Source organism: Xylocopa sonorina, chromosome 1 (assembly GCF_050948175.1).
Source record: "Xylocopa sonorina isolate GNS202 chromosome 1, iyXylSono1_principal, whole genome shotgun sequence".
Lineage (NCBI taxonomy): Eukaryota > Metazoa > Arthropoda > Insecta > Hymenoptera > Apidae > Xylocopa > Xylocopa sonorina.
The window spans coordinates 21,483,866-21,509,539 of NC_135193.1; the positions used below are offsets into that span (position 1 = coordinate 21,483,866).

At 39.1% G+C, this 25,674-nt stretch overlaps 5 protein-coding genes across 9 annotated transcripts in view; 3 read left to right on the top strand and 2 right to left on the bottom strand.

Moving 5' to 3' along the window:
* The window catches only part of LOC143427776 (nephrin), a 33,530-nt gene extending 24,924 nt beyond the window's left edge, over positions 1–8,606 (top strand). Inside the window, exons 9-15 of one of the 3 annotated variants that reach the window (XM_076902241.1) lie at positions 4,883–5,013; positions 5,992–6,151; positions 6,233–6,565; positions 7,183–7,452; positions 8,009–8,254; positions 8,315–8,430; positions 8,516–8,606. In XM_076902241.1, coding sequence (XP_076758356.1) covers positions 4,883–5,013; positions 5,992–6,151; positions 6,233–6,565; positions 7,183–7,452; positions 8,009–8,254; positions 8,315–8,430; positions 8,516–8,596 — 1,337 coding nt within the window. In that variant the 3' untranslated portion in view covers positions 8,597–8,606. Of the gene's footprint in view, positions 1–4,882; positions 5,014–5,991; positions 6,152–6,232; positions 6,566–7,182; positions 7,457–8,008; positions 8,431–8,515 lie in introns of those variants that run through there. The other 2 variants (XR_013102362.1, XM_076902240.1) reach the window with 2 other exon arrangements.
* Positions 8,607–9,157: 551 nt separating this feature from the next.
* Positions 9,158–10,297, top strand: Trax (Translin associated factor X). Its single transcript, XM_076902253.1, has 2 exons — positions 9,158–9,179; positions 9,437–10,297. Exons 1-2 carry the CDS (start codon positions 9,173–9,175, stop codon positions 10,267–10,269), a joined length of 840 nt encoding a protein of 279 aa, XP_076758368.1. The 5' UTR covers positions 9,158–9,172; the 3' UTR covers positions 10,270–10,297.
* Positions 10,298–10,600: 303 nt separating this feature from the next.
* On the bottom strand, positions 10,601–12,350 carry LOC143428607 (uncharacterized). Its single transcript, XM_076903663.1, has 5 exons — positions 12,244–12,350; positions 12,056–12,130; positions 11,481–11,666; positions 11,061–11,416; positions 10,601–11,003 (listed from the first exon to the last, which is right to left on the bottom strand). Exons 1-5 carry the CDS (start codon positions 12,340–12,342, stop codon positions 10,655–10,657), a joined length of 1,065 nt encoding a protein of 354 aa, XP_076759778.1. The 5' UTR covers positions 12,343–12,350; the 3' UTR covers positions 10,601–10,654.
* Positions 12,351–16,070: 3,720 nt separating this feature from the next.
* Positions 16,071–21,764, bottom strand: LOC143423625 (WD repeat-containing protein 20). Of its 3 annotated transcripts, XM_076895094.1 has the most exons (6): positions 21,643–21,764; positions 21,197–21,566; positions 20,563–20,745; positions 18,563–19,954; positions 16,717–16,788; positions 16,071–16,354 (listed from the first exon to the last, which is right to left on the bottom strand). In XM_076895094.1, exons 2-6 carry the CDS (start codon positions 21,464–21,466, stop codon positions 16,283–16,285), a joined length of 1,989 nt encoding a protein of 662 aa, XP_076751209.1. In that variant the 5' UTR covers positions 21,467–21,566; positions 21,643–21,764; the 3' UTR covers positions 16,071–16,282. The 3 variants fall into 3 exon arrangements, with proteins under 3 accessions (XP_076751209.1, XP_076751219.1, XP_076751229.1); XM_076895104.1 differs by lacking the exon at positions 16,717–16,788 and having other exon boundaries at positions 21,197–21,732; XM_076895114.1 differs by lacking the exon at positions 16,071–16,354 and having other exon boundaries at positions 16,738–16,873; positions 21,197–21,731.
* A 1,364-nt stretch (positions 21,765–23,128) lies between these two features.
* LOC143432775 (U3 small nucleolar RNA-associated protein 25 homolog) lies at positions 23,129–25,599 on the top strand. The gene has a single exon (XM_076909669.1). It carries the CDS (start codon positions 23,133–23,135, stop codon positions 25,404–25,406), a length of 2,274 nt encoding a protein of 757 aa, XP_076765784.1. The 5' UTR covers positions 23,129–23,132; the 3' UTR covers positions 25,407–25,599.
* Positions 25,600–25,674: the final 75 nt, after the last annotated feature.

Sequence of the window (25,674 nt, forward strand, 5' to 3'; positions counted from 1 at the left end):
AAGAACGGGGGGAATAGTTGGCGATGTGACGTGGTTAACGATCTGTTCGGTTCGGCACGCGAACCGTCGGAACCGTGGTGGAATGCGGAGAGCATAGCGCGTGTTCATTTGCCAGAAAGCTATTTCCTACCTTCGTCCATTACCGAACGATGCCGCCGTACCACATATTTCGATTCGCGCACACGCGCGATCGAATCCCCGGCACGCTTCGAGCTTCGCGCCTACATCTCCTTCCTCTACGCATCGATTACGAGAATAAAAGGCAAAGGGAAATTTCCTGAGGGAGGTTGTGCTAGCTTGTTATTCCGTTATGCTACTACGCGACGAACGCGACCAACTCGTTGGAGCGTGCTTAACGACATCGTACAACTTTGATTGGCTACGCAGACTTCGACTCGGTCCGCAACTTCCGGTTTACCGTCAGCCCATAGTTGCGTGTTGTTCAAACAAACGGGTCCTCCGAGTGTTCCTTCCATAATTCGCGTACGCGACTAGATGTATCGCTGGAATCAACAATGAGCTACGCGAGTCCCTGTTCCTATGTTTATTCGTCCAACGTTATATTCCATGTTCGTTAGAGTTTCCCTCCTTCTCGACAACGCGACGCGAGTATAAACCGTCTCTCGACCAAGGAATCTCCGAGTCGAACAAACGTCGCGCAACTTATTAAAACCAAAACTTATCACCTTTCCCCTTATTTCGAACCCGATATCGTAGAAACTAGCGTGCAACGAACCGCAAAAATTTAATGCTAGTCCAAGTGGAAACCCATGAAAAACAACGACGGGCTCGCGTTCCCGTCATAAGCCATTCCATTAAAACGAGAATGCTTGATACCACCGACGCATTCGAAAGCCAACAAACAAACGAATCTACGTATATTATAGTAGGCGCGTCTATGCGTGTAGGTGAAATTGATGGAAAAGCAATCGTGGACGTCCACCTATGGATTGACTTACCGGGTATCAAGCCACCAGCTACTACCGGCAAGTGTCAACAATCGAAAACAATAAAAATATCTTCTATACAACGGAAAAGAATAAACGTTACCGTTACCCCTACACCGTCGATTAAAAATATTCAATCGATAAAATATTGCATTCGAATTCTGAAGCTATGTAGCTAGAGACACGGTATGTAGGTGGTAGGTACGCGCGTACAGCCCTCGCTCATCGATCACGTTTATCACCCCGTTCATTCGTTCTGATTTTTCTTTCCCGTGGCCGGTTTTTCATTCCTTGTTGACAATGCTGCGTCCGACGAACGCCTGGGACGGACGACAACGGAATAAACGCATATAATAATATATTCGATAAACCGAACGATAAATTCTTTCACATGCCATCGATCCACGATCGCTGAACGTACATTCGAAACCACCCAATTGAAATTTGAAATCGATACGGTATCGATTATTAATCCGATCTCAAATTAAACCCCGTTAGGGGCAGTTTGGTTATTGGCTAAACCATTTAACCCAGTCCACGACTGACTGCAAATAAATTCAATTAAGCACGATCGAACGAAACCTCGCTTAATCGCCTGGAATATAGAGACTAGAAAAGAAAACGGAAAAACCCACGCGAAACAGAGCAAAAGAGAAAGAAAGAGGAGTCGCCGCCGATCACTCGATTGATCGTAAAAATAAACCGAAACGAAACTAAATTACGGTTCGCGAGACGAAGAAGAAAAGATGTGCAAATTCAGAGAGGAAATCGTGCGCGTAAATACATATGAGAGAGAGAGAGAGTTTGTCCAATCGCGGACAAAAGTCGTAGGCAAACGTGACCCACGCCAGTGAATCGAACGCAAATGCCCTTCCGATTCCGGTTCGAGAGTCGTTGAATACGTACAAATAGAAAAAAAAAGAAAAAAAAAAGTACAATTTCCCTTTCTCCAATCTTTTTGTTGACTAAAACTCCCCAAATCCCCGACCCCAATGGCGCCAATCGCTTAGAATTTTTCGATGCGCAACGGAATACGAGAGATCCATCGTAGATCCATCCCTTTTATTATTTTTAACAAAGTTTCCATTCTCGTAGTCGCGAAACACGTAGCAGAAAAGGAAAGAGAGAGAGAGAAAGGAAGTTCCGTCTTGGCAACTCGCGTGTCTGAATGTCGTCTCGACTACAACTGTTGCAGCAGCTACCCGCTGCTGCTAAATTGAACGTGACGGTTAACAGTAACGAACAACTTTGTACACGAAAAGGATGTTACCTACTCAATTCCAAGTGCTCATGCCCAAGGAACGGGTCATTGATTCGTCCCGAAGAACGAATGTAGACGGAACCTTTGCTCGTTCACGTTATGCCACGCTTCGCCCCCATTTTACACCGCGCGTTAAATATCCCGGTAAATATTGCGCGCTAAGCCATTCCGTTCGTTAAAAAAAATTCAAGTCAAAATGCCGCGTAAAACGGCATTGAATATTTCGAGCGGAAACCTTGCCTGCCGACTCTCGACCTAAAACGTACAGTTTTCCTCTTTTCCCCCGACTCGTGCCGTGCCGCGTTAACGACACGCTCCTTATCGCGCCTGTCGTCGTCGATTAAACGTTCGATCGAAATCAGCTCTGGTAAACATGGAACAATCTTCGTGCTATCCCTCCTTCCTACCTGCTTACGATAACCTGCACGCATACGCATTACACTCTCTAAACCGTTAACAAAACGGTCGAGTATAATATTTACGAATACTAATTCACAAACGATACGCGTAATCTATGTACATAGACCCCTTTGGGATAATATGAAACCGGTACGAAGAGTCGAGACACATCCGCGAGTGATAACGCGGCGAGATACGGCTCGTTAAAAGCGTTGTATTAGCGGATAATTAACGTATACCGCGTGACGTTGCTGCTCGTAGGAACGGTGATTATTTCCGCTCTAATGCGTAATATTCGATTGTCACGACTACCGATGGCGCCTGAACGCGCTTCAACCGACGCGTCGTTCGCAAATCAATAACCCTCCCTCCCTCCCCGGGGAGGTTCGTTCGATGACGGCCCGTTCGAAACGACTGATTTTTCAACCTAGCCGTATACTTCCCTTGAACCGCGCGCGCGAATGCTTTTCCGGAACTGCACATCGATCGATGACCACGAGATACGAGCCATCCATATCCTCCGCCGACCGCACACACCCGTCATCCCTTTTTCCTCTCCCCATCCCTTTATCGCGCTTTACCAACCCTTACCCTCCGTTCATCTTCGTCATCAACGTGCGGCGGCGGCGGCGACGGCGACGCACGTGTCGTTGCCGTCGTTGCTTTGACGTTGATCGAATTATTTACTCGACGTGTTTTCAAGCCAGGCCAGAATTTTCTCTCTCTCTCTCTCTCTCTCTCTCCCGTTTATTGATTTTTTCCAGCCGAGACGAAACGGAATGGAAAAAGACTCGTTCGATACTGGAGAGAAATGAAAATGTGTAGAATAATGTTTCTGGAAGAATGAACGTCGAAGAAAGGGAGGGAAACCGAAATCGCGCGTTAACGTCATCCTCGAAGACGAGAACGCCGACTAAACGATAAATCGTGGCATTGTCTTCGTACGCTGAAAAGCCATTATCGAGTCCCATTATTCGCACAGCTAAATGGCTTCGTTTCGAATCGGGCCGCTATCTGACGATTCGATACCTACGAAATACCGCCGAGGAAATTTCGCGTTCTCCGAATGGTTAAGCTCCGCGCTCCGTTCACCCCGCCGATCGACCAAACTCTAAATTCCAACTCTGTCAATTTCACGATATCGCCGTACTAGCGTTCCTAGTGTAACCGAGAATCGAGATTTGATATTAAAACTTCATTGTGTTGCCGTGTCGTCGTTCCGACGATAGATTCGAAACGTAAAAGAAATTAACCGAATAACGAGCCTCGTATCGAATATTTCGCAAAGAATCTCAAACTCGCCCCGAGACTTTGAGGCGATATTAAATCTTTCCTCCCACCGGGATTTCCTAGGACATTGCTCACTTATCGTAGAGACCGATGGAAAATCTCCAATTTTGTTCCGGTCTGGGTAACAGGCGTGGTAACGCGGCGGCGAATGTCCCCTAAGAATATTCCATTATTCCCGATCGGAGAATAGCGCGCGTGGTTCCATTCAGCAGCAGACTTTTCGAAAATTTCACGAGACGCATCGATATCAATCGAATTAATCGAGCGACGGGACCTGGGGACCGGTTCGGTCGATGCCAGTCGAATCGCCCTTTGTTTATCTTCGAGAAGCTAGAAAACTTTCCCCTTCGCGTTCCATGCAACCTCATAATAGTATATACCCGTAGACAAATATTTAAAGAAGAAAAATCGAATACCTACTCGATACTTTCCGAGATCTAACAGAACGAAACGTTATTTTCTAGAAAATACCGAATAGAAATCATATGCAACGCAATATCGTGCCTCTCGCAGCGGAGAGAATAAGAGATGTTTTATTCAGAGAGAAGGAAAGAAAGGAACGTTTACGCGACTTTCGTAACTTTGTTACGAAATGTATGCCCGCCTATAGAATTCCCGGGCGTCCCCCGACTCTCGTTCCATGCTTGTATGCTTGGTAAACGATTACCGGAGCACGGTGAAACGCATCGATTACGAGGGTTACCGGAAATTCAATAGCAATTTTTGTCACGGGAGGAACTACGCGCGATAAAACGTTTCCCGTTAATTCAACCGTGACGTTATTAAACTACGGTGGTAGTGGTTCCGATGTTCGCACGAGCGAAAATGCAAATTTCATTAAACCAGCTCCGCCCGTCTCCGAATATTATTGCATCGTCGCGACCTCTCGATGAGCTCTCGATTCATAAATTACGTTTAGCGATGGACAAGCGACACAATCGTGCATTATTCGCGCTCCCAATAACCGATTCATTTTCCCTTACAGTTGCCCCTCTCGTCACTCTGAAGATGGGCTCGCCGTTGGATTCGAAGAGCATCAAGGAGGGCGACGACGTTTACTTCGAGTGCAACGTGAGGGCGAACCCTAGAGCTTACAAATTGTCATGGTTTCACGACGTACGTCCACGCTTTCTTACGCTTTGTGTCACGCTTTGTGTTACGCTTTGTGTTACGCGCAGAGACGTTCTCGGTCGATCGAAACGAGAAAATATCGTGGAAAAACCTGCTGGCTCGCACCTCGAAAGCTCAACCGTTATCTCCGGTCACTCGAGGAACGTCGAGTTAAGCCTCTTAAGGAGGATTATGCTTTCCATCATTTTCTCTGCCGGGTCGCGCGCGCGGAACTCTCCCAAGGGGCCGCCAGGCGAAATCCTGGAACCGTCCTGCTGAACATCCATCCTCTTACTGCGACGGCATTTCGAGCTCGCGACCTCGCTTACTCCGGTGCAACATTCGATGATAACGATACGGATAAAGATTAAGATTTGAGAAAAGAAAAAAAAAAGAAAAAAACAGAACAGAAGTTGACGCGTTACGGAATTTTCTTAATTAATAGCAGGAGAAAAGCTATAATGGCTAAAAATTATGATCGAATCAAGTTGAATAATCGAAAGTTTGTAAAATCGGATAAGAGAGAGGGAAAAAGTTTTAACGATAGGACGTCTTCCCTAGTGGAGGAGTATGATTCAATGCTGGCTCGAAGAGGAAAATAAAAGAGAAATTCGGTGAATAAGTAACAGAGTTTAAAAGTCTCGGGGAAGAGTTTTCGTCTAGTAGGGGGAGAATTCTGCTCGCGGAAGGGGGAAGGATAATTTCAAATGTCTCGAAGCGTTCGGGCTTCGTACGTTCTCGTCGCTCATTCGTGTGCACTCTGTCGAAATTATTGGAAATTTACGAGCCGCCGTTGTCGCTTCCCGTCCATTCTGCGATACCCCTCGCTCACCTTCTCGCGCGCCCTCCGCAAACCAAACCGATAAATTGCCCGCGACTCCACCGACCGGAATCGGTTTATCGTCACCGTTACCGTTTACCGTTAACCTTAACGTTAACCTTAACGTTAACCCTCAACTTTCGATGTAATCGATACTTATTCAGGAAGAAGAGCTCCGTTACAACGTCACCGCTGGCATAGTACTATCGGACCACTCTCTGGTACTTCAGAGTATAACGCGAGACTCGGCTGGGAGATACACGTGCACGGCCGTCAACGTCGAAGGTCGCGCTAGTTCCAACGCGGTCAACCTCGAGATTATGTGTAAGTGGTGTCGTCTCGTACAAGATTATTTGTTGTATTCGCGTAAATATGCGAGAAAGGTTTCACCGTTCTCCGTTCCAGTCGCTCCGATTTGCAAGCGCGTTCGAAACTCGACTACGTTGCATTCGTCCTCGTTGAACGCGCACGAGAGAGTTCAGGGAGCCTCGAAGCACGAAACCATCAGTTTGGTTTGCGAGGTCGAGGCCAGCCCAACCTCGGTCACCTTCTACTGGACCTTTAACACCACCGGTGACCTCACCGACATTCCGTCCACGAAATACAGTAACGAGGGCACCTCGAGCAGACTCGATTACACGCCGTCCTCCGACATGGATTACGGAACGTTAGGCTGTTGGGCCAGCAACCTCGTGGGCCCCTCGAAACAACCGTGTCTCTATCGCGTGATCGCAGCAGGTTGGTCGGAACTTTACGCCACTAATATTTACTACTATTATTTTACTAATATTTTACTGGTTCACTGGTATTAATGTCCAAACGAGAACGCGATACCTACTTTTCAGAGTAAATTCTGAAAATATCATTTACCACCACCGCGCGCACCGGTCACGAAACAAAGCACGACGCGCGTTAAACAATTTCCATCGCGTATTACGGCAAGAGAATGCAAACGCGCAGCAACAAAGGGACAGAGAGAGAGAGAGACTACAGCGACGGGTGGAGGTCTACCGGAGTCGACTTTGAAATAAATAAAACATTAGAAAAAAAGGAACAGCTTTAATAACCGGAAGAGAATTTTGTTTTATCGTTGCTCCGCTAATCCCCGCGCCGCTTCAAAGAATATTATCCTCGTTAGCCGCGTCCCGCGGTAACAGAACGAATGCAATAAAAATCGCACGAGCATACCGCACCGCGACCGCATTGTCCACCGTTTGCGCAAAACTTTTCCATTGCCTACCATTGTGTGAATTTACCAGCGATCTCGTTAACGCGAGCGCGCGCACACCTATGGTACGATCGAGCAAAGTACAATATAATACATACACGTAGTCTTCCGCTCTTCCGAGTTACAGGGAAACCGTATCCGTTGCAAAATTGTACGGTGCACGATCGGACCGGCTCCTCGTGGATCAGAATATCCTGCGTCGAAGGATACGACGGAGGACTGCCGCAGAGATTCGTAGCCGAGGTAAACGATCAACGAGTGGAATCGGCGAATCCTTTCTGGGAGCTGGAGCTTCGCGAACCAACGACGGTCGCGCTCTACGCGGTCAATATAAAGGGATCCAGCGATCCGGTGATCATGGAAGGAGAAGCGTTAAAAGGAGTGGCTAAGTTCACCGGTGCGTAAGTACCTCTGATGCGAGCTGCACACAGGCTACTCTCTATATACAAAGAGACAGAGAAATGCAACGACCACCATCCGTTCCATAAGCCGCGCAACTTTCAAAAGACGCGACTCGTCAAAGCTCTCTAAACGAGAGGTCGTTTAGAGATGAACAGGGGTATCTCGTGTCTCTCGGTTTACCCGCAAAACTATATGTATATCTACAGCTCTAGTAGCTCCGGGTCCCATATGCGTACGTCCATCTATTTTCCTCTCCGTTCGTTAACCACACGTTACGCACGTGCATACCCCTTTTCTCTCCTCTTCTTCTTCTTCTTCTTCTTCTTCTTCTTCTTCTTCTTCTTCTACTTCTACTCGGTTTTCTTTCACGCGCAAAAGTTTGAAAAAGATCGCGCAGATATTCTCTTTGAGAGACAGAAAAGAGAAATAGAGTCGTCTCGGTGTCCTACCTTTTTTTTTACTTATCTCTTTCGCGTGTACACTCAGCCATGTACCACTTGGACGCGTGTAGGTAGGTGACGCGGAAAGACCTTGAAAACGATCGTTTTTAGGCGAATCGGTGTCTTCGGTGGACATGTCGCCTATACTGATCGGCCTGAGCGGCACCGCGACCGGTTTAGGGTTAATCGTAACTGGAGTGCTGATGGCGCTTTGGAGAAAACACGCGGCCAGCCCAGCGAAACCAAAGCCAGCCCTGCAACAACAGCCTGGTATCGCGACTTTCGCCGGTAAAGCTGACGAAGAGGAAGGAAATCCTGATCTCATACCGACTACAGCCTTGAACAACCATCTCACAGGTAGACATTTTCCTTCGAAACTATTAAGAAGCTGCGATAACGCGATAATGTTCCCAGTAGCTAGTAGAAAGTCGTTGCGTTACGGCTCCCTGCCGCGAAGGCCGCGTCAACTGGAAGGCCGAGAAATGTCCCACGACGTAGTAGAAGATTCCGATTATCCTCGAGCATCGCCAAACGTATGTAATTAATTGTCCAGAGATGCGTTTCACCGGTCAGACTTTGCGCTTTCATCCGGATTAAGGTAAATTGTTCTCCCCGCAGACGTTTTATAGTCTTCAGAGGCCACATCGGTATTCGGAAACGGTGATCAGAAGTGCCGTTATCCAGGAAAGTTGTATTTAAAGAAAAAGAAAAGAAGAAAGGGGTCTTGTAAAAAGAACGCGTCGACGAAGAGCTTGAGAGCTGTCTCGCGAATCGAAAAGAGAAACACGAAAGGGGAAGAAAAAGACTAAAGCCATGCTTATGCTGCCACTGTACACGTTTAAGCGTACGAAAACGTATTTAATAGCGACTCGATAACAGTATGCGTTTGTAAATATTGTATATAAATAAAACACATCGATTTCGTGTTACGTCTGTTTCTCCATTCTCCGTTTCTATTCCATTTTTCTAAACATTCTAAATTCTTCATTGTGACGCGAACGTTTACGGAACGGTTCACAATTCCCGTCGTAGCGGGCGCTACGGTCGATTTCTATACTTTGCTGGTAATATCGTAAACGATACATACGAGAAAGATGGTAGTGGCCTTGTAAAGCACCAATCATTCCAACCATCTGATTCGACTCTCGAAAACACGAATTTGTTCGCGATGGATTTATTTCTCTGCATCTAGAAACAGTTTCCGATATAAATTTTGCGCATTTCCGAATTGACCTATCCGAACGTACCAGTGGAAAAATAATCGTCGTGTCACAAATGAAAGGTACATTGACGACAGTTACGAAATATTTCACTTTTTCTTTAAACTCTCAAACTAAAATTTATCTTTACCATTTCTTTCATTTTATAAATCGCTTCAAACTTTTTCGTACAAACACACGAACAAACACGTGTGTAACGTGCCAAATCTATGCGAATCATCAGATAGTGGTTCTAACCTTCAACAAAATATAAACAAATGTACAATTTTAGAAAGAGCATTCACAATTTCACTTTCTTATTTTATGCCGTTAAATGAAGGAACCGGAAAAAATCGTGGATATCGCAGCAATAAAAAAAACAATTGCGACAAGGGACAAGATGGACAAGTGGAAGAGAGCGTAAATGAAAACAGTATGATTTTACAACAATTTCGAACATACGCGGCCGAATTGGACGACAAGCATGACCGTTTTGAGAGGATAGTGAAAGTTGGCAGAGATATTACTATCGAAAGTAAAAGGATTATTTTCCTTTTACACACCATCGATAAAAAAAGCAAACAAGACAGTGTTCTATGCGAAGCTGAAATCAGACTGCGAAATCTGGCCCAAAATCTGTTTAAAATTATCGCACAAGAATTAGCGAACCAAGACCCGTATCTTTACCTTAAAGCTTACAGCAACGGCTTGGAGGAATACATAGAAGCTGTTACATTCCATCGGTATCTAAGTAACGGTTACATGGAAAGTTGGCTAGAACTGGAAAAGGCATTTACTTATACAATTTCTGATAAATCTCAAACTAAAATCCTACAGACATTGGTCACCCCGTTCGAATACATCTTGGGCATTGCCGACTTGACAGGAGAACTAATGCGCCAATGTATTAATAACTTAGCCACAGGAGATAGGGCTAGTTGTTATGAAACGTGCAATTTTGTTAGGTACATGTACAAAGGTTTTCTTGGCTGCGCAACCGCATCGAATAGGAAAATAAATAGGAAACTTTGTACGCTTAAACAGAGCCTCCACAAGATAGAAAATGTTTGTTACACGATTAAAGTACGAGGTTCGGAAATACCAAAGCACATACTTGTAGACGTGATTAACGAAAAGTATACGGATAGCGACGAAGAATACCAAGCCTATTAAATATTTGGAAGCATTCAAATAAAGCTAAATAATCGCTACAAACATTTTATAGCAACTTGTTCGGTTAACAGCATTTCTATATAAATTATCTCGTTCATAAAAAATAAATCAATCTTTGTAAAATTATAGTTATCAATCCTTTATCCTTTATCCCACCCTCGTAGGATACCTATACGCTTTAACCAATCAAATTTCACGCATTAATATTCCCAATCTAAATCTAGTCCAGATTTCTAAACTCGAGCCTATATATATATATATATATATTATAAAAATAAAAATATTTAAATACGAGTATAATTGAAATGCGAACATATTCATCTCCCTTTAATCAAAAATATAGTCTGATTCCCAATTGTAATAATACTTGTCAATATCATTCGTCTCATTCGTCTGTACTTTCATCGATATCGCTAGAAAGTTCGTAATCAGATTCGTCGACGTCGCTAGAAAGCTCATACTCGGATTCGTCGACAGATTCATCCATAGATTCCTCTGAGGATAAATTTTCCATTATACCTGAAGTATCCAATATTCTTTGCGTCCTTCTCTTTTTACGGCATTGTTCATTACGTTTGCTTGTAATATTTGTGACGGTATGCTTAAATTGCATTTTATGCTGAGGATTTGTACGATAACATTTAGTGCCGTAAGGACACTCTTCTCTATTATTCAGAGCATCGTAATCAGGATCTCCGAAATGACTGAATTCCACTTTATGCTGTGGATTTTCTCTACAAAAAAATATATTCGTGCAACACTTTAAAACTAAAGCGAAATCATGAAATTACCTATAGCATTTCTCCCCATATTTGCATTGTTCTCTTCTAAAACTATTTCCTGTTGTATTAGGAGGATAGACTTTTAATTCGCATGCATTTCTCTTCCCATTTATAGAATCTTTACTAATCGGTTTATTTGCATTTTCAACTTTATGATCATCGTTCGCTGCTGGCGATTGACTCGAATCGCTCTCCATTTTTTTCTCTTCATTTTTCTTGTACAACAATTTATCTTTATTCGCTACCCCTTCTTCGATGTGTACTTTACTCGAATCATTACCGCCGTTTAATATTTCATTATCTCCTTCCCCTGATTCTGTGCAAGGCCTTTTCTCATCCATATCAGAATTTATATCCTCGCTAACCTATAACGTAACAATGGACATGGAGAAATCATTTATATTATTATCAGTCATAAAACTTTCATACTTTTCGTTTCAACGCAGATTCATTATCATTCTCCATATTGTTTGATACCGACAAAATTTTAAACCAACATTTATCTGGCAGCAACGAACAAATATCTCCTGGTTTTATTGCAACCGTAGCACCTAATTCAAGAAGCTGCCATCGCGATGATTCGATAGACTTCATGTAACATGGTGTAACCTGATACTAAAAAATCATTCCTAGCACCATGTATACCTATGCTAATAGAATAGCATAGCATAGCAGTTAACATGTTGGTTAGCTTGAGAGATTGAAAAAATCTTACCTACGGCTGTACGATTGTTCAAGAATTGCAATGCATACTGCGAGTAACAATGCGAAGAGAGAGAGAGAGAGAGAGAGAGAGAGAGAGAGAGAGAGAGAGAGAGAGAGAGAGAGAGAGAGAGAGAGAGAGAGAGAGAGAGAGAGAGTACGTATAAAAAGCTTATTCGAAAAGCAAACACATAAATAGCTCGAGAATACTAGATAATACTATGGATGTGATGAATTCAACCAATCGATTCGGTAAATCATTATCGTACAGGAAATTGGCTTAATTACGAGTATCGTCTTACCGGTGTTATGGTTAGTTCATTGACAGGCGTTACATTTATTGTTACAGCGTGTTTTATTATTCGATCATCGTTACGCTGAAATTTATATTATTTATATGGAAATTACCACGTATTCACAATTGGTAATATACGCACAATGTACAAGAAGGAAAATAATAGTGAGAACATTTTTACATATATGTACTTACTCCACCACTTACAGTTCTACCAATTATATTGTCACCTATTTTCAAGTCCACTTTCTCCACCAAATCGTTATCTACACGAAGTAGTTGTAATTTCTTCATTTCTATCGTTCATTCTATAATCTTCGGTCAATTTTCTAATAACGGTATCACATAGAAAATTTTCATGTCGTTATAATCAGTTAAAAACAAAATTGAATTTTGCTCAACTATAATATATAAAGTAAAAGGGAAACAAACAAGTCGAACCTAATCGCGGTTGGCCTCGCAGAAATGCGCGTACACATGTCCCAGACAACAACGGTGCCGTAACGCCAGAATTAGAACAGCACCCACTGCTGATACCTAACTCTTATTAACTTATAATTTAACTCTATAATTGGGGTAGTTTTATTGTAATTTATTGTGTATTTCTCGCTTTAGAGCTAACAGAGAGAGAGAGAGAGAGAGAGAGAGAGAGAAAGCTATAGGAAAGAGTGAGACAGATGATGGTGACTCTACTCTGGAACCTCTGGCGCCATCTCTGTGAAAAGTGGTCAAACTGCTCGCACACAGTTATCAACAGCGAAATAAACTACTGAACACAACTACTAGCGCCGTCACTTGGAGTAGCGCTGAAACTAGTCGGGCATTAGTTCCACTACTCTCCGCAGAGATGGCGCTAGTACTTCCTCAGCAGTTTACTTCGCTGTCGATAATTGTGTGCGAACAGTTTGAGCACTTTTCACAGAGATGGCGCCACTGGTTCTTGAGTAGTGTTACCATCATCCGTCTTACTTTTTCTAATTGCTCTCTTATACATATTTCTCTCTCTCTCTTACCTCTAAAGCGGGAAATATAATATATATTATTTATAAATAATAAATATTACATATCGTGCAATTTGAATAGGAAAGCTTTTAAATCTCTATTGTACATCATCATATTATATATCATTTTGATAACGATTTAAATGTTGGCTAACAACAATCAAAATGTTAACAAATGTCATCCTACGGTACTGGTTAAAAAAATTCCTAAATGAAGATATAACAGGCGTAATAGGCTAGTGATACGCTGGTGCCCCAGAACGTGCTACTACCGTGTGCTGTGGAAGTGAATGACTATGGAAGTGATGTCACGCGGCGCAAGTAACATCACAGTGCTCTTACTGTGAGTACAAAGTTGTGTTGTCGGGGTACAGGCGTGTAGACATATACACGTACTTACATTATTTATAAATAATCAAACAAAAATCTTGTTCCCAGAGTAATTTCGGGTAATAGTATTATATATAAAGAAAGGTATACACGAAAGCGCTAACAATTAAATTGTTTTCATTTATAATTACAAAGAATGTACATCTTTATAAATAAATAAAGTAAGATGCAACAAAGAATTGAAAATCCAACATGATACCAAGAAATAATCAATTATATTTGTATCCGCATCTTCGTAGATGTAATCAGCCAGACTAATCAGTTAAGTTAATATATACAATAATAAAATTTCTTAGCGTCTCGTTACTCGTTCTAACAATTGTTAAAACAAATTATATAAAGGAATCTTGTTCGCTTTACGAAACAAAAATTCGTGAAACACCTCGAAATAATAATATGTAATATTTACACAAATAATTAAATACCCGTACCAAAATAATATATGCAAATTTAGATAACGCGTCTATACGTACACTCGTCGAATGGAATCAATATACTACAATTAGAATGATAAATTAATAAATTTATCGTTGAAGTTATATAACTTCCAGTCTCCTTATTAATCACGAAATAAAATATATCATTTATTATGGACTCGTTATTCAGCTTACAATGTAGGAACATTATAAATCTTCGATTCAATCAAACAAACAACTCGGTATGCAACAGGCCAGCTTTCCAGCGTTTGTCGTAAACTTTTAAATAAAACGCACGCCAATATAAAAAACGTTTAAGCAGTAAATATAGCTTGAAAATGAATGTTTTCCGTTCGTCTCAACGCCATGTCGGAATATGAATGTATAAGTGGTTTATTTAGAAAAGGGCAACGTTAACCACGACTAAAACTTATCGTGTATCCCTCTTTTTAAATATTGGCAGTTATGACAAAATTTACAACGTCGTTCTCTCGTTGCAGATTGACATTTCCAAGTTTATTTAAAAAAAAAAAAAAAAAAAGAAAAAAAAAAGCTTGTTATCATTTTCTCTTACATACCATGTAAAAGCGTACATTTTTAGTAGTAGTGTTTCTCGATAATTAAAGTATAAATTAAATCTATTATGCGTTTAACAATCGCGCAATCATGTATGAATATTATTTGAACGCGCGTCGTGACAGGTATTATTGTCCAAGAAACACTAGTCCATAACTATCCAAATTATATAATTTACTAATCAACTTTCCATTTTCATAATAAATAAAGTCACCTTATAATTATGATTCTGTATTTCGTTTGTGTTTAGTCACTAAATTACTGCTAGTGGGACGAAGAGAAAAGGAAGAAAACAAAACAAAACAAAAAAAGAAAAAAACAAAGTTCATGGAAAAGGGCGAAAAATGTATCGTCATTTTCAAATTGTTGTTTAAAAATTACAACAATACAAAATGATTTTTATATTTTGACGTTAATGCTATAACGTCTCTTTAACTATCTACTTTCATAAGGTAATAAATAGTATCGCCGTACGGAATACGCAATATGAAATATCGACTATCATTAAGAATATGCAATAACTATGTATTCATATATTCGCAGTTATTCGTTTATCGCGAGAGATAGACTTTTGTATCTGAGACCTATATAAAAATATCTGTCTATTCGTTGTAAAAATGATTCATTGTTACATAGTAATAACCGACAGAACCCATGTAAAAATTGAATTAAAAGACATAATGTTTATCTTATTTACAAGATTTCCCAAGAAACTTCCCATATACAATATACGTACAAAGTTGTAAGTAAATTTGATTTTCAAATAATTATCGTGATACGGTATATACACGGTTATTGTTTAATGTAAACTTAATCGATCGTTCGTATTACCTACCATTCGTACGTGGCAAACGCTTTGTAGCTCTCAGATATAAAGTCGCTGTTTATATTAAGTTTTCAACCGATCGTACATCAACAATGTAGTTACTATAGATTTTCAATAAAGCGAACAAGTTTCTTCGAAACATATTTCTGCAACCATATTATAGAGGGTAAAAGAAAATTTTCCTTACTTAACTTACAATCTTATTAAGGCAATTCAGTTAGCGACAGTCCAATTATTATACATTCGTTATACATTAACAAGAAATGATACATGAAGGTGGAACATTGTAATATACATGTAGTTTTAATTGCTAGCTCTGAAAGTTCACAACGTAAACGAATATTTTTTATTAACGATTCGATTTAAAAGTGTAATATAACTAAAATTGTATTTTACAAATTTTACGGTTCACTAATAACGAATATGCAAATAATGATGTTGCCTCGAAACATTTTCTATTTACATATCGCTCTGACTGATTACAATAGTTGCGCTACCCGTCAAACTATACCGCGAGAAATAAACCATTTAAAACGAGACGATTGCGAATCAAACGTCGATAATATAAAAGTGTCTCACACTATCAACACATCGCGCTATTCAAATTTGCCTTTTGTTAACTAGATCTTGGATTGGAATGATTTAGTACGGTATGTAAGTTCGTACAATGGACACGCAAATTACTTATTACTTTCGCTGCATCCTTTTACAAAATTTAGACGTAGAAAGAAAATAAAATGATGGGAAACACAGGTGGCTGCATTAATGGTATGTATCAAGACTAACTTACCAAAGAAAAAAAAAAAGAAAAAAAAACACCTTTAAGCAATCGGCTATTTTATGCAGATGCTTTTGGAATTACCCATTTTTCAAACGATACTGGAATAATTTTCACTTGGCCATACATAGTACAAATGACGATGATGGGTACATGGTTGGAACTCCATTTTCGGAGGTTGCAGCGTACGCATCAACGGGACGTATTCTTCTTCGTGGTTCGAAGATCTACGAGTATCTGGTTCTGGCTATACTATGGTACCTCCACTTTCTGCGGGGCTGACTACGTGGAGAGCATTTCCAACCTGTCCTAACCCTGGCTGTAATTAAAATATCCATATTTATTAGCAATATTTGCGACGAACAACGATCGTTCGGTTTCTATCTATATAAAAATCTGCGATTCTGCGATTGTCGAAAGCATGTTGGAAAAAACATTGATTCGATATTTACTAAAGGTGCATTAAAGAACAGTGCAACGATAGCAGATCGAGAAGTATGATCGATAAAAGTATGTATAATATATTATAAAAGTATAATAACCGCGAATGCCTTAACGAGGCGCGTACTACTCTCTTCCGAGTATAACGAGCATATAAAAATGTACTATACTACTCTATCTAATGATGCACCGAACACAAGTAATAAAAAAGAAAAAACCTATAAATCATTGAATACGTACCATGCGAATAATTCTGCGAAGATTCATCCATGATTCTCTTGCATCAGCCAAAGCATGGTACAGAACATTAATCTTTCCAATTAAACTAAAAAAATTAATGCCCCATCGGCTTAGGAAACAAGCACAAGCATCTTCCGATAAAATTATAAGACTGTCACTATAAAAGAAGCAATGCATACTATATGAAAATTATCACAAACATTTTAACCGGTTAAACCGCTAGAACATAAAGGAGCGTAGGATATTTCGATGATCGAGATGCTTTATGCGAAACACCAGGAGACTGAATCTGTCACTGTAAATTCACACGTTTCAAACAACTGGATAAACTGCGCAAAGAAGATTGTAGCGCTAATGACATTGCAGTCAATTTTCATGATATCATATTAATGTATATTATATATACGCGTAGCGATTCAACGTTTTCTCTGGAGCTTCAGCATTGCATTCCGTATAAAACTCAAGCAGGAAGCAAGCAGCAATATTTCATTCAAATGTTTGCTTTATTGTACAACAAGGCAATTTATTGTTTTCAACAAAGGATTAAATGTCACATCATTATAATCCAGGACAATTTAAGTTTAACTAAATAACTTTCCGACTTTCTATCGTTTGCTAAGCTAAGCTAATAACACTTTACAGGAAAGAGAGTGTGTGTGTTGGGGGGGGGGGGGGGGGGGAGAGAGAGAGAGAGAGAAAGAGAGAAAAAAAAAGGGTCTTGAGGGGCCTGCCCTGTTACAAAATCTTGTGGGGCGTAAACAACGTTACTCTCAATGATGCAAACCAAACATACATACGTATACATACATGTGTATACATGTATGTATGTATAATATATTTATATTTATATTTATATACACCGCATTCTATTTGTAATCGTATTATTAATGGATTTCTTTAATATTCGTATTGAATATACTTTGACCAGATGATCATTAGGCACAATACAAGTGGAGGATTATACTATGAATGAATTTCTATTTTCAGCAACCTTTTTTTCTTTTTTAACTCGATCTTACACTTAATTTCAGAGTTAAATTTCGCGAAGCGATCTCGCGAGCGTTCGGGTTTCCCTTAAAAATCTAAATCGGAGAAGATCTTGTGGAATGTTTACCGACATTGTATCCTGTATTACACGCAATAAAAAGGACTAGAAATTTGATGAACGTTATCATTGTAAATTGGTGTCGATCGATTCGTTCGTTCATAGTAACATCCATCCGTACATTTCTGTAATCGATATATAATACGGACTAAAAGATATTGCTAGATCATTAATGTATTCCAATGGCACCTTTTAATATAATGTATACTGCTTTGGATTAAATGTAAACTAAGATTTAGTTTGTAAATATAGGAAAAAAATACCATTTATTCTCAAATAAAAATCTTCAAAATTAGCGTATGCAAGTATATAGTATATGTATATACATATATACAGGTATGATGCCGCAAGAACAACATTTGTTACAGTACCAAAGTCAAACAGTAACAAAATTATCTTACTTGTGTCTTTTACATTCGATAAAGTTATGCATCTAAAAGAACAATTTTTATTATTTAACATAATTCAACAGTGAATAACAGAAAATTTGTCCAAAGCGTTATCATCGTACCTTCTATTTTCTTCATTCAATGGTTGATAATGATGTTAAACTCTATTTCTATTCATATATACAAATTGAAAATTGATTTCTAAAACAAAAACCCTACTTCACAAAATTGCAATAACAATTGAAGATGGGTTACATCATAGATCGTTAGATCGCAAGGAATTAATATTGGTGTAAGGATTGCTATGATGATGTGGCCTGTGCAGAGTGCTGCTGATGGTGAGAGGACCTACCATGTGACCAGGCCTTGCCCATGTGTAGACGTATCCATCTTGACACGCCGTTACGAAGCAATCTTCCCTAAACACTAATTCAGTCAACCTCTCGTGCGCCAACTTTTTACACACCAGCGGTTCTAGCACTGGGCACTCGTCGAACCTAGGGCACCAGGCAGTTCCTATCAACCTCATAGGATCGTCCATCACTGAATTGATCTTTTTATTCGCACCTACTAAACTTCCACTGACACTGTTCAAATTACTACTCGCATTCGAGTTGGTGGTAGCTTTATCGTTACCGCTATTCTGCATTATCGTGCTATTAGATGCACCACTACCTCTCATAGTGAGGCTAAAGTTCCTTTTATGATTATCACCTTTACGTTCACCGAAACCAAGGCCTGCTAACCTTTGCGTTAACGAATTTACAGTCGACACCGCTGTATTTGTACTCGTGCTATTATTACTACTTTCATTATTACCACTCGTGTTCTCCTTGCAATTAATATTATTCAAATTGTTATGTTTAGAATTGTTCGAATGATGATTTGTCGTCGAGCCATTACCGCTGTTGACTATCCCTGGTGTAGGGAGACTACCGGAACCTGCCGTGGAAGGCCTCTGTTTTGCACACATTGGCTGCCTTAATACATCCTCCGTGATATCCCACAAACACAATTGAGTATCTTGCGACACGCTACCTAGCCTGTAGCATGTACCACCCGACACTCTCAATTCTGAACCACAAGAGTTCCTGTTCGAATGAACTCCTTGCGAAGTTGTAGACAGACGATTCGACTTTTCGTGGAAGTGATTGTGGTTATTGTGTGGTAACGTTTCGTCATCCGAACCACTGAAGTCGGGATCGTGATCTCCGTAAGATGTAGTATAAGGATCAAACGCTACTACGCTTACCCAACTGTGATGTCCCTGTCCTCGAGCTACCACTCTTTTCTCGTGAAAGCTCCAAATTGTCACAAGATCATCCTCACCGCCTACCACAACGTATCTTCCATCCGGGGACCAACATACGCACAAAAATCCACCGAAATAACTTCTAGCCGAACCCACTAACTCCATAGTATTGTAGTGAAACACACGTAGGAACCCATCCTGGGAAACAACCGCCAAGTTCGAGCCACACGGGCTAAAGGCAAATTCATTTATACAACATCCTTCTGCGCCTATTACCCATCTATACAAAGGGTTCCTTGTAGATTTCGTTTTACAAGTATATATGGCATAACCGTCTCCTGATTTAAAAGACTGATAATGGGGGGCCGTCGTGCCACACAGAAGTTCTTCATTGTATAAATATAATTGTCCGGAGCTATGCGACACCAAGAATAAATTGTTCGATCCTGGAACCCATTTTATGCACGTCACTTTGCTTTTGTCTATCAATCTCTGAAACATTGAACAAGTAATTAAAAATAAACATACGTACATATACGTATACATATACATTCTACGTACTATTAAAATGAGCATAGTTCTAACAATTATATTGTCTGCATATTGAGAGATGAATCGCTGCGGCTGTCGATAACATTACAACTATCATTAACTATTTAAACAAGTCGATAAATGTTATATAATTAATGGTTAAAAATTTAATTCTAATTTACACTTAATACATACTACTGCTAACGCGTAATGCTCTGCGATTATACATTAGTATCATATATATATATATATATATATATATATATATATATATATACTGTGTACGTTAGTCGAATACGTTGTAATGGGGGAAAAAAAAGAAAAAAAAAAAAATACATATCTGTTTATCGCGTTTGAATAATGTATTCGTATCACAGAGTTGGAAAGTTGAAAACTTTTGTATGCATTGTTTCAAAATGTTTTCTTGATAATGATGATAATAATAATAATAATAATAAATATATAATCATGACAATAGCATCTCGAGTGAAATATATTCCTATAACTTTGAGATTGTACATGCTTAGCTCAAAATTTGTAATTTGACATTTTTAATACAAGTTACCTACATCTTCATTATACAATTTGCTGAGTTCCTTTTTTATCGGATCTATCAGTTGAATTTGCCCCGTAGAAAAACCCACTAGTAACGGTGCGCTATCCGCAGTTGCTGTCGTTTGATTGAAATTATGGCAAGTAGGATTAGTTCCTTTATATAATTTCTTATCCACCGGTTTATTTAAGTCCACAGCCTAAAACATTTTTATCAAGTAAAAATATTAACTTATCGCTAACCGATATATTTAAAATAAACAACTGGTAGGTTATAATTGTTCAGTATAGTAAAATACCAGTGGCAAAGCTAATAATTGTTCAATTTAACCATCCAAGACGTATACACGCGTACCATGATTGAGATTAAGCGAAACAAACATGAAAACCACCAAAATCGACCAATTAATTAACGTAATCAAATTTATTAAGGGAATGTAATTTAATTGGGGATAAATTCAATGGGATAGAATTGTGATGCATTCAGCAATTTCGTAGAAAGTAAAAGGATTCTTTACGTTAGGTGTGGTGATGATGCAAAGATGGAGTCTTGGTATGCGGTTTCGAGGTTAGGTTTCAATCATCAATCCGTGCTCAATCGAAGATAAATAAATTAACGAACGTATTAATCGTGGGAAGAGATCGGATTACCTTTTTAACTCCTCGATAAACGTAAACGTAGAGCTCCTTGCCAAAGTTGAAACACATTCGGTCCCCAAGACCTTGCGTACCCGTAGGATCCGCTGGGTCCGGTAAAGTTACGAAAGACACCCTAACGGATGCGCTTCCTTGACTATTCGTGTAACCGACCCTATTTGGCCTTGAATACTCTGATAAAGTCATTAGCTTGTACGTTCCTTCCCGCGTGACAAACTGTGTTTTCAAGTCCTCCTTCCCTCCTCCATCCAACTGTACAGCCATCTTACCACCAGCGGTGCAACGGAGGAGCTCATCAGACACGAAAATACCTTCGTTGACTTCTATCTTCCTACACGTGCCTCGATAATCCCTCGCCCAAAAGCTTTCGGAAGTGGTTTAATCAAACACTGATCGGGCAGTGGCTTGTATTAAGAAACATTCAAAGAATTACAGCTTACCGGGTTCTATACGTAACCACTGTTAAGGGCGCCCCAAGTTCTATATCGAAACTGCCCGTGCATTTATGACCAGCAGCTCGTACTCTCAACCTCGTATAGGATAACTTTGTCTCCACTGCACACGAACATTTCTTTTGTCTCGAGATTGACACGCTTGGCGACGCACTTCTAGATTTACATGTACACGCGATTAATAATCTAAGGACAACGTTTCAAATATTATCAGAGGCGAAAATTAAAATATTTCTCCACTAAAATATCTTCTCCTAAGTAGATTTGAAAATAGATGCTTTCACGCATTTTCCATGTGCGCGTACACATTAATTACTGTACTTGTGTACGTTATTATTTTCATAAACATTATACATACACGCGTATAATATAGAATAATCTCATAATTATTTAAATACAATATTCTACAGACTCGAGTAAAAAAATGTATGCAATTTCTGTTACAGATATTAGAATTTTTTTAATTCTTTTCTTTTTTCTTCTTTTTTCTCCCCTTTTTTTTTCTTTTTTTATTTCTTTTTATTCACACGCACATATTTTACATTTACAGAATAAAGTACTAAAAAGTAAGATCAGAGAACGCACGGCACTGTCAGCGCCGTGTTGTTGTTGCGCGCGCAGCATCGTCTCTGTTCGTCTGAACTCGTTCGCTCTGACGGCTTGTCAGGAACCGGATATTTTGTAAACAACCGAGCAAAGGGTTAATTAATTTTACCCACTTTTTTCTGCTTCCTGCATTTGTCGACTATTTGCCTTGTCAAGAACACTCTAGTTTAAACCATGGATTGATTCTAAATCGGATTAATTCACCGCGCGTTAATAAAAATTATTGCTCGTTGACACTTGCAATAATGTCTCTTTGTTCCTAAATAAGTTTTAGAAATTTTATAATTGCCAACTACTCATAACGTAACGGCTTCCGTAGAACTCTAACTCGTAAGATTGAAAATAAGAATAATATATATATATGCATATATATGTGTACCTATTAAATTCATTAGTCACGTGGCCTTCAAGATGAATTGGTTTTGAAAGTTCTTTATGGCCTATCGTAACATGTATGTATATATTACAAATACAAAATATTATCTTGCTTTGGAATACGTATTTATCAGATATTAATATATCGTTTCATACACTGCCATTGCAACGAACGATACTAGGCAATTTAAATTAAGCGGTCACAGAGGTAACTAGGTCTTCCTATATAATATGCAACAAGATAAATAAGGTGTTGCGAAGTGGATATTAAATTTCATAATTTCTCATGTAAATTAAAATTATACGTAAATGTTAAATATATTTTATCCTAACGTTAACGATTTATACTTTGTACAAACGCAAACGCGTATATAACGCGTAAAGTATTCACGCACATGGATTTACTTAGATATTGATTTTCAATAGGTGGCAAGCGTAATTAAAGAAAAAGCAATCGTTAAAGTAGTTAAAATTAATTCCCGTAAGTTTTTTTGATAATGGTACGTGGTAAAAGACCAATTCGCGGTGGAAAAAGAAAATTCAACCGTCACGATGGTCGACCGAAGGCAAAGAAAGGGAAATTTAACCTAAAAGAAGCTTCGTATATAAAGGATCGTGCTAGCAGATACAAAGAAATCGAGAATCGGAGGAAAATACTTGAAGAAGAAAAATCGCAACAACAAGAATTGCAAAGTGACAATTCTGACGACGAGCAGGAAAATCCAATGCGAAATTTACTATCTACTTTTTCGAATAGTAACGATTTGCTACAACTGACCGCTAGCGAATTTAATTTATCGGAAAGTGATCATTTTAGCGAGGATGATGGTATTAAAAATAATTATTTAGCCGTACAATCAGACAACGTGCACGACGAAGCAGAAGATCCGACGTCTGACAACGAAGAAATTCAATTGAAAGAGGACGACGAAGAAGATCCTGAAACTGCTCGCGAAGATGCTGGCTATTTAAGGGATCCATTTTCGTTACACCTCCACGACGATCTGTCCGATAAACTTTACAAAGCAGTATCCGCTGTTCCGCAAATCGTAGAAACGCAGAAGCTAACGTGGCCCATTTTAGGTAATTTAATATGTCAAATTCCAAGACCTTCCGAGTACGCAAAGAAGCCAGTAGAAGAAAGTAATATTACCATTCTAGAAAATAAAAAGTTTGCCAAGCATGGCGCTGCTCCTCGCTTAATCGACAGCGTCGATTGGAACAAGTTATATGTTAAGTCTCAAATTCACGCTAATATTACAAAAGCGAATTATCCAAATATAAACGATAATGCGAAGAAGAATCTGTGCGGTATAACACCTTTACAGAAGGAGTTGTTTTCCATAATAAATAATTATCAAGATTTGTATTATCCCGAAAGGACATTTTCTAATGCCGATCAAATAAGATTTATATATTGTTTGCACGTTGTTAATCATGCGTTAAAAACACGAACAAAAATATTACATCATAATGCAAAAATAACAAAATCAGTATCTGCGAACATGGCAGAAATTCCAGACGAATATAGAGATCAGGGTTTGGTGAGACCAAAAATTTTAATAATAGTCCCCTTTAGACATTCGTGTCTAAAAATTGTGCAATTATTGATATCTATTTTAATCGGAGAAGACAAAGGTGGCTCGGTTATAAATAAAAAAAGATTCATGGAAGATTTTACCGGTAATGAACTAACAATGTCAAAGATAAATCGAAAACCTGAAGATTATGAATTGACATTTCAAGGAAATACAGACGATACGTTCAAACTAGGGATTTCCATTACAAAAAAGACATTAAAACTATATTCAGAGTTTTATTCTTCGGATATAATAATCTCATCGCTACTAGGTTTAAGGATATTAATAGGCGCTGAAGGTGAAGCGGAGAGAGATTTTGATTTCTTGGCATCCATAGAATTATTGATTCTCGATCAAGCGGAATTATTTTTAACCCAGAACTGGGACCACATGATACACGTGCTGAATCATTTACATTTACAGCCGAAAGATTTCCACGGGACAGACTTTTCACGAGTAAGAAGTTGGTGCGTGAATGGATGGACCAAATACTATAGACAGACATTAATATTCTCAAGTATCCATGTGCCTGAAATTTATGGAGTATTCAATAAGAAGTGTTACAATTACGCGGGCAAAGTAAAGGTAATAAACCCCGTTTCTTCAGGATTCATTTGCCAAGTGGCCGTACAAGTACCGCAAGTGTTTCATAGATTCGAAGCTTCGAATCATTCTCAAGCGTTGGAACGCAGAATGGAATTCTTTGTAACAAAGGTGCTTCCTCAGTACAAAGATATAATTATGAGTCATACGTTAATTTTTGTACCATCCTACTTTGATTTTGTGAAACTACGAAATTATTTGAAAAAAGAGGAATATAGTTTTGTACAAATTTGTGAATACTCCAAAGATGCAAAAGTAGCAAGAGCGAGAGATATGTTCTTCCATAATGATGCACATTTTCTTTTGTATTCTGAACGATTTCATTTTTTTCATAGAATAAGGGTGAAAGGTATAAGGCACATTATATTTTATGCGCCGCCAACTTTTCCCCACTTTTACACGGAAATGTGTAACTTGATGCAAGAAGCTAATCAGAATCCACGCGCAGGTTCTGAAAGTAATATGACAGTTACCATTTTATACTGTAAATATGATGTTATGCAGCTTTCTGCAATTGTGGGTACTGAAAGAGCGAATAAAATGGTCGTATCAGAAAAATCTATCCATATGCTTATGACTGGCGAATAAAGAATGAAAATCTTTATTCTTGTATGTTATACAATTCCACCGATATCACGTGTATATTCCGATTGTTGATGCTGTTTAAATCAATCTCCACTTTAAATATAGATATTAACAATGAAAAACATTTTTATCGCGATCGCTGAATGATACGCTTTCGACTTATGTTCAATAAATAATTGTTACTTAGTTGGTTGGACAATTATTATTTAACTGAGAATTTTCTAATTCTTTAAACTTGAACATCACATTAATTGTCATTTATCAAACAGCA

Excerpts from the sequence above, each read along its gene's own strand:
- LOC143423625 (XM_076895094.1), bottom strand. The coding sequence starts at position 21,466 with ATGGCTGTACAGTTGGATGGAGGAGGGAAGGAGGACTTGAAAACACAG. Across the intron at positions 19,955-20,562 it reads GCAAATTGTATAATGAAGAT|AGATTGATAGACAAAAGCAA; the intron begins GTAGGTAACTTG and ends TCAATGTTTCAG. Across the intron at positions 16,355-16,716 it reads TTCGCAGAATTATTCGCATG|CCAGGGTTAGGACAGGTTGG; the intron begins GTACGTATTCAA and ends TTTTAATTACAG.
- LOC143428607 (XM_076903663.1), bottom strand. The coding sequence starts at position 12,342 with ATGAAGAAATTACAACTACTTCGTGTAGATAACGATTTGGTGGAGAAA. Across the intron at positions 12,131-12,243 it reads GTAGAACTGTAAGTGGTGGA|CGTAACGATGATCGAATAAT; the intron begins GTAAGTACATAT and ends TATAAATTTCAG. Across the intron at positions 11,004-11,060 it reads TATGGGGAGAAATGCTATAG|AGAAAATCCACAGCATAAAG; the intron begins GTAATTTCATGA and ends ATTTTTTTGTAG.
- LOC143432775 (XM_076909669.1), top strand. The coding sequence starts at position 23,133 with ATGGTACGTGGTAAAAGACCAATTCGCGGTGGAAAAAGAAAATTCAAC.